This window comes from Silurus meridionalis, chromosome 2, assembly GCF_014805685.1.
Source record: "Silurus meridionalis isolate SWU-2019-XX chromosome 2, ASM1480568v1, whole genome shotgun sequence".
Classification (NCBI taxonomy): domain Eukaryota; kingdom Metazoa; phylum Chordata; class Actinopteri; order Siluriformes; family Siluridae; genus Silurus; species Silurus meridionalis.
The window spans coordinates 30,221,923-30,236,929 of record NC_060885.1 but is presented as its reverse complement, the minus strand read 5'-3'; the positions used below and the strand labels follow the sequence as shown (position 1 = coordinate 30,236,929).

At 35.5% G+C, this 15,007-nt stretch overlaps 1 protein-coding gene across 1 annotated transcript; it reads left to right on the top strand.

Moving 5' to 3' along the window:
* The first annotated feature begins 2,802 nt into the window (after positions 1–2,802).
* Positions 2,803–9,371, top strand: emx2 (empty spiracles homeobox 2). Its single transcript, XM_046871240.1, has 3 exons — positions 2,803–4,105; positions 5,544–5,728; positions 8,113–9,371. The coding sequence occupies exons 1-3, from the start codon at positions 3,658–3,660 to the stop codon at positions 8,278–8,280; spliced, it is 801 nt and encodes a 266-aa protein (XP_046727196.1). The 5' UTR covers positions 2,803–3,657; the 3' UTR covers positions 8,281–9,371.
* The last annotated feature ends 5,636 nt before the right edge of the window (positions 9,372–15,007 follow it).

The window sequence follows — 15,007 nt, the reverse complement described above, 5'->3', positions numbered from 1 at the left end:
GTGGCTTTTCTGTTCACCATGTTTCAAGCTCTGGTGACAATTGAGGGCCTGAATTCCCACGGCAAAGGGTGATGAACTTCCCAAACTGGATTAAAGCGATCTGTTTGCGCAGCCCCCTTTTAACTGCCACTGGATCATGAATCTAAGTGCGCAAACTTCCCTGTGACCTAAAGAGTGACCACTGCATTAATAAAACTGAGACCTACCGGTGTGTAAAAAAAGTAGGATCCAGCATATCTAAAAAAGTAGGATCCAGCATATCTCTCCATTTCAAACAGTAAAAACGTAGAAACTGTCGCACGTGCTAAAGATCTTTTTTTGTTTGTGGATATCTTACAAAAACCCAAGAGTTTTAAAGCAGCAGCATCATTTATGAATCTCAAAGAAATCAAATAAAGCACTTAAACCCTTTTTTTTTTTTTTAGCTGAATAGAATAACAGTGCGCTCCAGTGGGTATCAGGATTAACAATTTATTAAGAGTTAATAGTTTACAGCGTCGAAAAATAATACATTTATTCGAATAAACTTTAATACATTTCCAAGAAATTATTTGTGAAATAAAATAATTGGCTTTATATTTTTCCTCCTGGAGCCGCGTGCACAACAATAATAAGTCAGCAGTAATGACTACAAAAACTTACAACATAAACAACAACAACAATAATAATGATAATTAAATATAAATAAATTATCTTGTATAAAAACGTAATCAGAGGGTTAAAAAATTTTCATTAACTTAATGTCTGTAAGCAAAGAAAGAGAGAGAGAGAGAGAGAGAGAGAGAGAGAGAGAGAGAGAGAGAGAGAACAAGCAAAAACAAAACACTATACATTTGTAATGTTTTAATATCGTGGTGTTTGTTTTTTATGCTATTTTACTTTATATATTTTCAAAACATATTATTTTGAAAGACGTGCTGCTGTGACGTTTTTTTATAATTTTCTTGCCAGAATTGTAACCTGTGCAGGTTCAGTAACATCATCTATCATCATTTTATTACTACCATCAATAGTTAACAGGTGTCTCTTAGCAGGAGAACTAGAATCACAACACAAATATGACTTCTAATCAAAACACTGGACCATGCTTCATTAGACTAAACAGCACTTCTCTCTGCTACATTGTTTTCGAGAAGGTTAACGTGAAAAACTACATTTATATAAAATTACCTTCCCTAAAACCAAAGCTAAACAATGGCCGATTTTAAGGGGTGAACATTGAACACATCAACCCAGACAGCTTTTTCTGGACTGAAGCACAGTGGTAAAACCTTCTGATTATATACGAAACTGTTGTGACATGTTTTCTTCTATGGAAGTATAAAGCTAGCGTTGTTTGGGCGGAAACTACATCCGACTGAAGCTCTTTTTTACATCTGCAATTCATAAATGAGACTACAGGCGGCGTCCTTAGACTTTATTTCCCCCTCAACTCCCCCATGCCACTGAATCATCTTCAGCAGTTTCACATCAATCATGAGCAAATTGAACGAGGGGAAAAAATAGTTGTATATAAAAACATATTGCTCGACAAAATAAAATACATTGATGGCTTTATAAATACAAAAGACAACAACAAAAATAATACAGATATTAAGTAGTAGTAGTAACTAAATCCACGCCATATAAACTGTGTCCTGTCATTTAATAATTAAAAAAAGTCTTAAAAAGTTTTGTGAAAGGCTACAATCATTCTGCTTGTACACAGACTGAATATAAACATTTTATAATAGCTGAACTTGTCTAAATATTCGAGTGCATGATGAATACATATATATATATATATATATATATATATATATAAGATTAACTGATATTTAAAAATGCAGAAAATGTGTCCAGTCCAAAATCCAAAGACATGAGAAAACAAGAAACTCACCCAGAAATACCAACAACAACAATAATATTAATAATAATAATAATAATAATAATAATAATAATAATAATAATAATGATAATAATAATAATAATAATAAATTGCATGTACAGGGAAATGTATATAATTTATTGACATGATATTTTATTATAGGGTTTAAGTAAAAATTGCAAAATACAGTAAGGAAATTCAGTTTGGATCGAGATAATCCGCGTGAGAGATGTAAACACCCCCCCTCCTCCCCCTCCTCCTCCTCAAAAACAAGTCTTTATAAATAGCACTCGCATCTTAATTTAATGTACTCTGTAATGTATTACACCTACAGGTTACAATAAATCTTTAAATGATCAAATGAAAGAATAATAATAATACCCGTAAATAGTGATGCATTTTTGGTTAAATGGTCTCTAATATATTTATATGTATAAATGTATAAATAAACAACAGCAGGAGAAAACTGAAGCACGTTTGTTTATTTATTCTTTCATTATCACGGTTTTCTGATCATAATGGAGTCTGGTAGACTGGGCGCGTACAGAAACACCTCTTAGACGGAAATATTCACTCGATCGTTTTTTTTACAAAAAATACATTTAAATAAATATATGATTTGATTAATAATAATAGTATTCATAATAATCTTTATCTTTATCATCATCATCATTATATTCATATTTATTATCACCATCATCATCACACTACGGTTTAAAACATTGATTTTTCGTAAACGGATTTTGCACAAGTTAGTAAGTCGTAATGTTCATGATGTGAACTTTTTTGGTCAGTTAATGAGCGCTTATAGAGTATAATGGGCCTCTTAACAAACGGAGCTGAAAATCTCGCCTGTGTCTAATAAATGAGCCTCATCCCCCCATCCTCCTGACCAATAGAGAAAGAGAGAGAGAGAGAGAGAGAGAGAGAGAGTGTGTGAGAGAGAGAGAGAGAGAGAAAGACTCTAAACTCATCACGTCGGAAAAAATGAAAAGGCGGAGGGTCGCTGAGAGTCACAGACTCGCTGATCTGATGAATTCAGGACTTTCTGTATCAGAGGCTGCAGCTTGGTGTTTCTGTTCCCGCAGCGTTTATCTCTGACTGTAACGCTGTAACACTTTTCTAATAGCAAAAACTTTGTTGCCAAAACAAAACTACAACGCAAAACCTTCCAAGAAACATCAGGTGATTACAAGTAACAGGTAGATACCTCTGAGTCTCAGAATCATCAGAATCAGAATCGGGATCAGCTCGGGCATCACTGCGGTTCCGGTGAAGGTGTGGATGAGGGGTGAAAGGTGGGAAGTGAATCCGTTCCGTTTCTCTTGAATCCGCCTCCCTCTCTCCGTTATCCGCTCGGTGAGAGCTTTCAACGCGCTTTAGAGACACTTCTTCCGTCCTCGGACCCTTTAAGGAAAACAGGAGCGAGGACCAATCACTGAGCCATCACGGGGGCTCGGGAGAAGAGGAAGCTGTCTCCAGGAGCTCTGGTGCAAATTAGGCTGAACAGAATCTCCGCCAGAGATCGGCTCGGAACCGGATCGTGCGCGTCCATGGAGCGCGCGGAGAAGCAAACCGTGTCCGCCGTCTCCATGTGTGCATTTCTCACAGAGTTCTGAAAATCTTTTGTCGCTTCCCCCTTATCTGTACTTTATTTATTCTTGACTTGATTCTTAACTTTTTTACTTTTTGTTGGAGTATTTTTCCTGTCTGATCAACGGACTTCACGTTATCTGTGAGCGGCGGAAATACATTTATATAGATATTTATTTTTCCGGTTTTGAAGCACCATGTTTCAGCCCACACCGAAGAGATGTTTCACTATAGAGTCTTTGGTAGCGAAGGATAATAATCCTCCACCTCCTATTCTACCGGTGTCCCGAACCGAGGAGCCCACGCGACCCACGGCGGCGACGGCGCTCAGCTACTCTGGTGCGAACCACGTGAGCCCGTTTCTAAATGGCTTCACCGCGGGCGCGAGAGGCGTCTACTCCAGCGCGGACCTTGTCTTCGCCGAGGCCATGTCGCACGCGCCCAGCTCGGCCGTGCCCGTTCACCCGGTCGTTCCCGCACCCGCTCATCACCCGCCGCCGCCTCCGCCGCACGCACTCGCCGCTCATCACGCACTCACTTCCCCGCACGGGCCGCACGCGCTCTTTGCCAGCCAGCAAAGGGACCCCGCAACTTTTTACCCATGGTTAATACACAGATACAGATACCTGGGGCACAGATTTCAAGGTAAGATTAAAAACGAACCCATTATTATTATTATTATTATTATTATTATTATTATTATTAGTATGAATAACAAAAACAACAGCAATAATTTTGTTGTTATCGTTTCTGTTTATATTGTTTCCTATTTTTTTTTTTCTTTTGCAGATCGAAAAAAATAATAATTTACCATATAGCTTACGGTTTGACCATACGTCATTTATACAGATAAAGAAGTCGCAACACATCAAACGAATATGAAAACAAACACAACGAAAATATCGTTCGAATTAACTTTGTGTATATTGTACATTGGGTGTTTTTTTCACGTGAACGTTTTGACAATTTGTGATAAACAAACCTGTGAAATAAATAGTTTTCAAGCTGAATTCTAGATGTATTTCAGCAGTTATCTTTAAGCTTCATTTATAGAAACAAAAACCATAAACATAAAATGTAATTACTTTTTATATAGACTTAATCAAATGTAATAACATTTACGGCAATAATATTAAAACGGGTCTGTTATTAGAATAAAAAATATATATACAATTAATTACTAATTAAATAAACTGAGAGGCCATCCATCCTGTTCTCTCCTGTGTCTCATAAACAAAGGCTTTATGAAGGATGTCTATGGGAACTGGAGTTGTTCAGTGTTAATGATGTTTCGAAACATAAACAAAGAGCATTGCATTAATCCGAATCAGGCTATGAATGGAATATTATTACGAACTAAATTATGAATTAGTGTTCTTTTTTAATCTCTCGTGTGTGTGTGTGTGTGTGTGTGTGTGTGTGTGTGTGTGTGTGTAAGTAAACAGTATGTTTGTTACAAAATCTACTTTTGACATGTTATTTAATTCGTATTAATCGATTGCTGTGTACTTTATCGTATATATATATATATATATTTTTTTTTTATTAAGGTTTTGTCTCAAACGATTTTGACATTTACACTAGAAATATGTCGTAATGACTAAATTACTGGGCTAATGAATCATTTTACTAGCAACTAGCAAGATGCGAATAACAACTCGAAAACCCTCTAGCTTTTTGTGATTATTCAAAATGTTAAATAATTTTTACAATTACGATCTCAGTGCTATTTTATTTGGATAGGTTTGGTTAGAGAAAAAAATCGAGGCCCTGTACTGAGCATTTTGAGAGCTATGGGATATAGAGGAGAAGGATAAATAAACATGGACATATCCATTAAATTGTTTACATTTCACCTATATTTTCGTCAATTGCACAGTGCACGTGGTAGCTTATTTCCTGTGAATTGTTTTTATTTTTATTAATTTATTCTCAGCCTGAGTGTTTGGGATTAATGTTAATACAAGGGTCTTTATGACGGTCTGCTGGTAATGATGGTTTATAAAAAATAAAAAAAGTGCTATAGATTACAATAGTGATATATGTGAAGAAAACAATCATTTTATTCCGTGCGTTATTTCAGGAAACGAAACGAGTCCGGAGAGTTTCCTTTTGCACAACGCGCTCGCCAGAAAACCCAAACGGATCCGCACGGCTTTCTCTCCGTCGCAGCTTCTCCGGCTTGAGCACGCGTTTGAAAAAAACCACTATGTGGTAGGAGCAGAGCGGAAGCAGCTCGCGCATAGCCTCAGCCTCACGGAAACTCAGGTAGGATCTCATCTTCTGAGTTTTACTGCATGACCAAAACGTTTGTGCTTGTTTGTATTTTATTTTCAGCATAATAGCAGCGATTACACGCTAAACCCAGTTAGACGCGCATGACAACGTGCATTGCACTTAAATTAAGTAAAAAAAAAAAACGTGTGAAATTCTGAAATGCATGCATTTTATATTATAACACGGTGCACGAGATCTATGTATTTTAATTTGTTTGCATGAGAGTTTTAATTTTTATAAAAATGCACGAGGGAGCGATTCTGCTTTTTGTTTGTTTTCCTTAAGGTTTATTTTTCACGTGTTCGTTTTGAGCTAACCTGTAACAACCTGGACCTGAAAAGCAGAATGAAAGTTTGATTGATTGTAATTTTACAAAAGTTTATACTGGCCTAAAGTAACACATTTCTCATGAAAACCAGCAAATCGTTAATTATAATGGTCAAATTATAATTAAAAAATATATAATGAATGCAGAAATGCATTATGACGTCAAATAAACAGTTAAAATGTAGTTATTAATTAATGTGCAAACGCATTAGGAATGCAAACTCACAACTAATTAACGTCTCAAACATTGAGAAATTTGCCTGTGTTATTGTTTGAAGTGGCTCACGGTTGAATTCGTGTTGCCCCGTTAAAAAAAATGACTTCTTAGGCTGAAAATGAAAGTGTGGTTAGGATCAGGTTGTACTGTCTAAGCTCGATCTAACTCCTCATATTAACTCCTTATGGAACATGCCTGGCACTTATCCGGTTAACCAGCTAAAAGGGGACACTTCAGAAAAAAGGGCGCCATATTTAGAGTCGTATTTGTGTTTATATGGCTCGGTGGCTGTATTGTGCCCGGCGTGAGCACAGATCCCCTTTTCTGAACGAGGCCAAGAGGGAGAAATAGACTATAGGAGCCACTTCAATGCTTCAATTAGCGTCCTGAAAAAGCGCATTAAATGCACCTCGCTGGCCAAGCTCGCTTTGCGGCTGATATGAAGGATAAAAGATGACGAATTAAAGCTAAAGGGGGTAAACCAGTGAACAAGTGTGCAATTGAAAACTTTTTTCCCTTCCTTCTTATGCGCATTCAATATCCTGGCTGAGTAACCTACACAGCTCGAATACAGAAATCCCCCAGTGAATGACAGAGGCACACTCACTTTCACAAAGGTGTGAAAAATAAATGTGTCGCTTGGTAATGGATTTTTTTTTTTTTTTTGCACTGTAACAGTTAGTACACCAAACACCACTACAGTGATCATTTGTCTGGCCAATGTGCAAAATATAACTGCATGAAACATTAACTGTTAAATTATGTATTCTAGTGTTCTTTACACTGATGTATTCAACAACAAGAGAATAGAAATGACATTGACTTGATCCTATCGCGCAATTCTTTTCATTTCTATTATTAAAAAAAAAATGGCTACTTGTCGCTACACTTAATGTATCTTTAGTATGCATCGTTTACCTAAAAAACATTTTATGTAGGCGTAACTGAATTAATTATTCAAAGTATTTAGGTAAATCTTAGCAAATGCAAATATGATAAAATTATAGCAACAAGAAAAAAAGTGTAAACCTTCACGTTTATTAGTGACCCGTCATGCATTTTCATTTTTAGTTTTGTCCTGTTGTGCACAGGCTAATAGAATTGTACTATTTTTATGCATAAATAAAATTCTACAAATATGTATAATAGTGCTGTTGCTATCCGTAAAAGAGGTTTTATGTATTTTTTTCTGTATATTAATAAAAAAAATGACATAATTCCTATAGGTGGAAAAGGTGCAAACTGTTATCCTGTTTCCTACTGTGTGTAAATTATGTCTAGTATTTTATTTAAACGGTTTTCAGGATAAGGATACACACTAAAGGTACAAAGTGTGTATTCTCGCGGACACTTTAAAGAATTGTACACTTACAGAAATATTTATTTACTGGATTTTGATCCATATTGTTTACAAATATTCTATAAAATACAATAAAAATGCAGAATTTGAGCTAAGGTCAGAAACGCAAAAATAGAGAGGAAGCGATTTTTGTTATTTTTATCCCGAGCACCTTTAGGAGTGTAGCTCGACTGTGGTGTTGTGTCTCATCAGGAAAGAGATCGCTGAATCAAATGAAGACTCGCTATTTAGACGGCACCCTCGGATAAAGTGACTGTGTGCCTTTTTTCTCTTGTATAAGGCTATTCATCTTCCTCCAGACCAGTCACCGATACTGAAGCTGAGAGGCCAGCTTTCTTTTTTTTTAGTGTGTTTGGTAAATGCAAAAACCGAATGGAGAATGGTTTATGATTTTCCCATGCATTTTTTTGTGTGCTGTTTATTTATTTATTAACTTTTATTTATTTATTTACCCCTTCTGCTTTTTGACAGGTCAAAGTTTGGTTTCAGAACAGAAGAACGAAATTCAAGCGTCAGAAATTGGAGGAGGAAGGCTCGGACTCGCAGCAAAAAAAAAAGGGCACGCATCACGTGAACCGGTGGCGGCTTGCGACAAAACAGGCGAGTTCTGAGGAAATAGACGTCACGTCGGACGATTAAAAACAAACAAATAAATAATGAATAATAATAATAATAACAAAAAAAAGACTCGAGGTGTTTCTGAAGACTGGAAAGCACGGCGTGGATTGAAAAGTGTGAAACGGATAAAGGACGCCGTGAAAGACAGAAAAAAAAGAGAGAACGCAAAGAAAGCAAACTTCTCTTCTTCGGATCCCAGCGGCTCGACGGTGAGAAAGAACCTGCCGCTGTCACCACGAGGAAACTGTCAATACTGTTTTCCACGTTGCCAAGGCAACATGATTGACAGGTAGTACATGACCACGCCCCCCGTCCCACCTCATCAAAAAAAAAAAAAAAAAAAAAAAAACTAACGCGCATAGGACATTTGCACTTCTGAGAATATTTTTATTCAAAGTACCAAAATACTTTTTTTTTTTTGCAAAACTTGAAATGCATGAAAAAGAACAACGTTTCGGGGGGCGTAGGTGGATTTAATTTAACCCTTCTTGCGAAGTAGCTTTATTCGAAATCTCTTTTTCAATCTGGGAAATTTGTCATGTGTGTTTTTTTTGTTTTGTTTTGTTTCTTTTCTTAAGAAAAAAGAACAGTGTGCAGTCTTTGAATTTATAACTATCGTGTCCAAGTGGTTGTGAAAACGATATGAAGTAGCAATGCTGCGTTAAAAGTGTTTTTTATTCAATTAAAAAACAGGGAAAATAAACAATAAAAAAAAAACATTATTCAAAATTAAAAAAAAAAGGTCAAATACATTCCTTGAATTTTCTAGCTTTACCATTGACGCCCTCGTTACCCACAAAAAAAAATTAGAATTAAAAAAAAAAAGAATAATGATAATGAAATGATAATTGACGGCCGCCAAGCAGCAAAAACTTCAAAAGCACTGAGCGTATATATTCCATGTACAGAGATACATTAAAGATGCTAATGTTTCTGTTAGAAAATTCGCTTTTACCAGAATGTAAATAGTTTGTGTTTTTTGTGTTAAGTTTGCTACAATTTTAACACAAAAATATACTTCCAAGAAGTATATACTTGTCAATATTTTGTCAATAAAGTTTTATCATGTTGCTCAGAATAAAAAACCCGAAAGCCTCGGCAAGTTTGTGGAAGTAGTTAAATATCACTGTTATTCGAGCAGCGTGGACGATCCCGACACTTCAACATCACTTAAAAAACAAGAAAGTGTTTAACATTTTACAATGTAAATCTGATATCTGTTTGAAACGCAAACAAGAGAGTAAAGCTAATCCGATATCGCAAAAACACACAGTAACAAGTCATTTACAGTAACCGGTGCAATAGACGCGTTATATATATATATATATATATATATATGTGTGTGTGTGTGTGTGTGTGTGTGTGTGTGTGTGTGTGTCAGAGAGAGATATAGACATTTTATATATTTTAGGCATATTTCAAAGATATCATATTTTTTCTCCAGTAAAGTAGGGTAACAAAACAAGCACGAAATGGATGCAATTGCCATTTAGCTACATTACTGGTAAAAGTGTTTGTATGTGTTGTTTGTATTTTTTCTTCCTTGCATCATTTTTCTTCTCTCGTCCTGATAGACAGCATTAATCACTTTTATTTCTACAGACAGAAAAAACAGCGTCTGGTCCGTTCAAACCACAAAGAGTCCTTACAAGCTTTTGTGAAAGTGCAAATCAGTTTAGTCAATTATCATACGAGTAATATGAAGGAGAAGGGAGGAGGGATGCGTTGCCCAGTGGTCCACTTTAATCTGTTAATCCGTGGATCCAAAGGGGGCCTGGTTGGACATAATTTAGTACAATCTGACTGCCCCGCACAAGGCGATAAGGCGAAAGCTGCAATGCGGCTAAAAAATAGGAGCTTTGTTTTTTTTTTTTTTTTTTATTAAATAGTGCCATTTTTGGACGCTGAATTTTTGTGTTTGTTTGCATGCACTCGTCTAATAGTTTCTTGTTGGGACACATTAATGTCAAACTTACATAATATTTTACTGTTTTTGTTCATTTAGCTAAATATCCTTGCACATGTCTCTACTCTATAGAATAGTATATTTGATGGCCTGTGAACTATAACGGCAATAAAAAATTCAGAGAAGCTTTGGATAAAACCCCAAACGCGCCCCCCCCCCCAAACCACCACCGCTATACCGACTCCCTTAAAAGCTTTATTACAAACCCAGCTTTGAAATAGAGGGATTAAGAGGCTGAAAGGGGGGTCCCACAATGGCTGCAAGAAAAGGTTTCATGCTAATGAGGTTAATGCCCTTTTGTATCTCTGGACTGCACAACTTCATTACTCCTATCTGGAGGAGCTCAGTCCACTCGAGCCCCCCTTCAAAAAAAAAAAAAAAAAGGAAGAAGGATTTCATAGCCGTCCTGTTCAAACTAGATAATTATATCTTTTCAAGTTGGCAGTGAGATAAAGACAAAGTGCCTTGATCCGCTGCAAACAAATTTGGCGCACCATAGCGGCTTATTTTAATTTTCTTTTTTTTTGCACAGCCAATGCATCAAGTGTTTTACATTTAACGAAGGGTAATTAGTCGAAACTAAATACAAATGGGGAAGAAAGAATTAAGAGTATAGGTAATATATAAAAATATATTGGACAAAAGTTGTATCGTTTTTTTATTGCATTTTTGAAAGGAAAACTGAGGAAATGCGTATTTTATGAAGCACACGACAGATTTTTTAAATGTTACTTTCATGCCATGTTTGAGTTTATTGCTTGTTAGTGTAGGGATGGAAAATTAAACATAAGCTAAAGCGATTTAATGTACCGTTAATAGGAAACATAAGAATGACATAATGATTTATCAGTTCTGAATCAAGGATCCAATGACTTATGTTCAGCAGCAAATATTTTATAGGCTATGTCACAACTTACTGATGTAACAGTTGTGAATTATATCCTAAAATCATTCTTGTTTTTCCAATAATAGATCACGTTGCCTCGGCACTCGAATCACTTATTTTTCAGCTCGATTCTAGTTCAATTAGATCACGAGCTCGTCAAAGATTGTCCATTTATATATCAGTTGGGTTATAATAATCCCTACTTCTCCAGTGACTATTCTATTCTTCTAGACTGATCTATTCATCCGCATCCTAGAAACACTGAAAGGTGGATTATGAGCTTGACCTAACGCTCAATGAATATCCTCCACGAATTTCTTTTAGCAACAAGCCTGCTGGGCCAGTGACCCTGTGACCCGCTTACCTAACCTCACAGTGCGTTAACACGTCAAAGAAGGAACATTAACTGCAATGCCACGCTTATGTGGCAAAAGAGCGATCAATCACGATCAGTTCCTGCCAGCCTTCTTTCACGCATTGCACAACGAGCTCTCACTTAGAAATAACACTACAGAGAGAGAGAGAGAGAGAAAGAGAGAGGGAGAGGGAGAGAAAGCGAGAGAAAAGAGAAGTAAATGTAAATCCTGCGCCCTTCCTTGCGCGAGTGATGCTCCATAATTGGCCATCCTTTAAGAACAACCTCCTATCAAATAACCCCAGTGACCCAAAACCTCTAATCGGCAATTACTAGCTTTAATTACATCCGCTCATCCGGCTGAATGGCACTTTTACCAGGACGCAGGACTCAGTCAGTGCGCAGGATAAAGCCACGCATTGACTTACAGCACCTGTAAACATTGCATAATTGCAAATATGGAGATAAAAAAACACGCTGGCTTTAAAACCCGGCGCTCCAAAATGACAGAGTGGTATTTGAACAAATTGAGGATGTGTATCCCATAAATCAGACCTTTGTAGGAGATACATCGTGCTTTTGACTCCACTAAATTATTCGTATTTTGTGCAAACTCAGAAATAAATATTTAACTAAACTCGTTATTTACACGAGTTTTTAAGTAGGAGCACCACTATGTCGCATGTTTTTTCATACCAAGGAAAGTTTTTACAAGAAGTGGTTCATGTAATAATAAATTAATTTGATTCTACCTAGAGATTAGGAAGATCAAATCTTGTTTATATATTATATATAAATAATATTTTTTATTTCTGTAACAAACCCACATAAAAAGGCAGTTTTATTAATATTTACTGGATATTGTGCTGTTTATGTAGTGTTTAATATTCTCCTCAATATGCAAGAAGACAGAGAGATGCACTGTAAATCAGATCCTGATTCAAACCCTATTCTAATACAGAATGATATATTAAGATATGTATTCGGTCATATCTATTATTTGTCTGTTAAAAGGAAAAAACATCATGAAATTAATATTTTTTGTTTCTTATGTGCAGGGACAAAACTAAACATGTATATATATCTATACGTGGCCGGCAGGTTATATACGCATAAATCAATGTCTACAATGACAAATGAGCATTAATATAAAAATTAAACAACCTTGCATTAGCTATTATTAATGATCACCTGCTAGTAAACAAAGAGGCAAAAACGAGTTTATTACATTATAAATGCATAGATTTCCAGTTATGTTTTGTTCACCCAACGTGGATACATTTGCTTATTTATTGCTCAGTGAACTCGAAAGTAGGATCCGTTTTTGTAAAGAAGTTAAAGTTCGAAACCAAACTCAACATTATCCACAGTAAACTACACGCTGAAAGTGCACTAATTAGGCTTTTAATTCCCCTTCTTTTTTCCTCTCCACTGTTCACTTTAGAAAACAGTTTTCTTTAAAATTAGTGTTGAATTAATTAGTGTTTACTTGTTTACCCTGGAGCAGGCACGCTGTGTGTTTTCCTAGTCTCTTTTTTTTATCGATTTAACATATGTTTTAAGACTCTACCGGGCTTCCATGAAAATAAGGATTCCGTCTCAGAGGGATTTCCCTGATTAAATAAACAATAATTAATTTAAAGTAGCAGAATAAAGCTGCCGCCTCAGAGGCACAATGCAGACCGACAACAAAACTTGCTTATTTCCGTTTCACCAGCTGCATGCTCTAAAAACCTTGAAATGTTAGGTTCATTAATAAACACAAAAGGCTAACGAACAATTAACACCCAACCATCCAACAAACATTAATATAATAGAGCAAGCAGATTTTTTTCTTCCAGTAGTACTCAACATTCATTCTAATACAAGCTTAGTTTTTTTTACAGAAGGTATTATTTTATAATTTCTGATCACATGAATTTTGAATTTCTGATCACATGAATTTTTTTTGACACAATATTATTATTACTATTATTATTATTATTATTATTATTATTTTTATTATTATTAATATTATTATTAATAATAATAATAATAATAATAATAATAATAATAAAACTTCTCATATTTAAAGATAGAAACTAAGAACCACTATTTTTTTCAAACAAACTGGTTCTTGAATCAGGTAAATATACATAAACACTGAAGATCTACAAATCTCTAATTATCCACATGATCTATAGATAGTCCTATCATTCTCCATCCAATGATACATCTGATACTTCACAATACTCTTCATGCAATGCTCCATTGAATGATTCCTCTAGTTTATCTGGCTCTCTGTCTAATTCTTTATCTGATGCTTGGATTAATAATTGCTTCAATACTATAACAAACTTATGTAAATAGGCATAATTTCCAGTAGTGTCTCCATTTAGATTGGCCAAAAACATGTTAAGAAATGCTAATAAAAAAACAACATGGAGTGTCTTTTGGAGATCCTATATACAGGATAAAATGTGGGAGATACTGAAGCTTTTTTAGGAGCACAATTTAAAAACTCAAATAATGGATGTTTGGAAATACAACAGTGTCAATGTACAGTTGTAAACAAAATCTATATTTGGGGCCATTTCCACTTTTCCAACTATTTTACACAGGCGAACATGTTCCCACAAGGTCAAAATGGTCAAATATTTCTCTTCTTGTGTGGATATTTGGTCCCTACCAAGACACCCCCACACACACACACATATAGGATGTTTTACATCAGTGTGTTTACATAAATTATGAGACAAAATGAGATGATTGGACTGAGCATGGATCACCCAAATTCTAACCACTGTGTGCATGTTCAAGAAGAAAAATTTATCAGCCTTAAGGGTCCTTTTGGTTGTCTCTCTGGGGGGAGCATTAAAGCAAAAGTCCAGTCTTATCTCCAAAGGCCTGGTGTGGCCGCAGGTTTACTTATTTTATTTAATTTTTTATAAAAAGTGTCTTCATAATCACTTACTCCATCTTTAAATTAACCAGATGAAATCTGAGCTCTATCCTTTTATAACGGTGAGCTGTGAAATGCTGGATTCTGATTTGCTGAAAGGCATTGATTAATTTTCTGTAACAGCAGTAGATTGTATTAATGTACTCATTCTAGCAGGCTTTCTTATGGAGATGTTTATTTAACAGTGATGGATGGGGTCCCTGGTGTCAACGTTTTGTAACAGCCAGAGGTAAAGCTGTATATACGTTTTCCACTAGGAGAAAGTCTTCAGGAATTTATGCATTGTGGTTTCTTGGAAATATGACAGGCAGCATGTATTCAATCATTAAATTCCCAAAAAAAGAGACTCGGATGGTGAAGCAATTGTTCATAGCTGCTATTACTTAAGTGATAACAGACACAAATTTATTTCATGAATCTTACATATTGAACAAAAGCCAAATGAATAAAGAGGTACTCAATGCTATGTGGTATGACAGAAATAAAACACTTAAGAATAATGGACGGTGAACTTCTTACATACTACATGCTAATAAAGGTGTATAAAATTGTGCAGTGAATGATCATAGATAAATTAATTGCAACCTAAGGAAAAGCATA

Bases quoted from the DNA above. Each gene is read 5' to 3' on its own strand.
- emx2 (XM_046871240.1), top strand. From the start codon at position 3,658: ATGTTTCAGCCCACACCGAAGAGATGTTTCACTATAGAGTCTTTGGTA. The intron at 4,106-5,543 runs GTAAGATTAAAA...GCGTTATTTCAG, and splicing joins CCTGGGGCACAGATTTCAAG to GAAACGAAACGAGTCCGGAG. The intron at 5,729-8,112 runs GTAGGATCTCAT...GCTTTTTGACAG, and splicing joins TCAGCCTCACGGAAACTCAG to GTCAAAGTTTGGTTTCAGAA.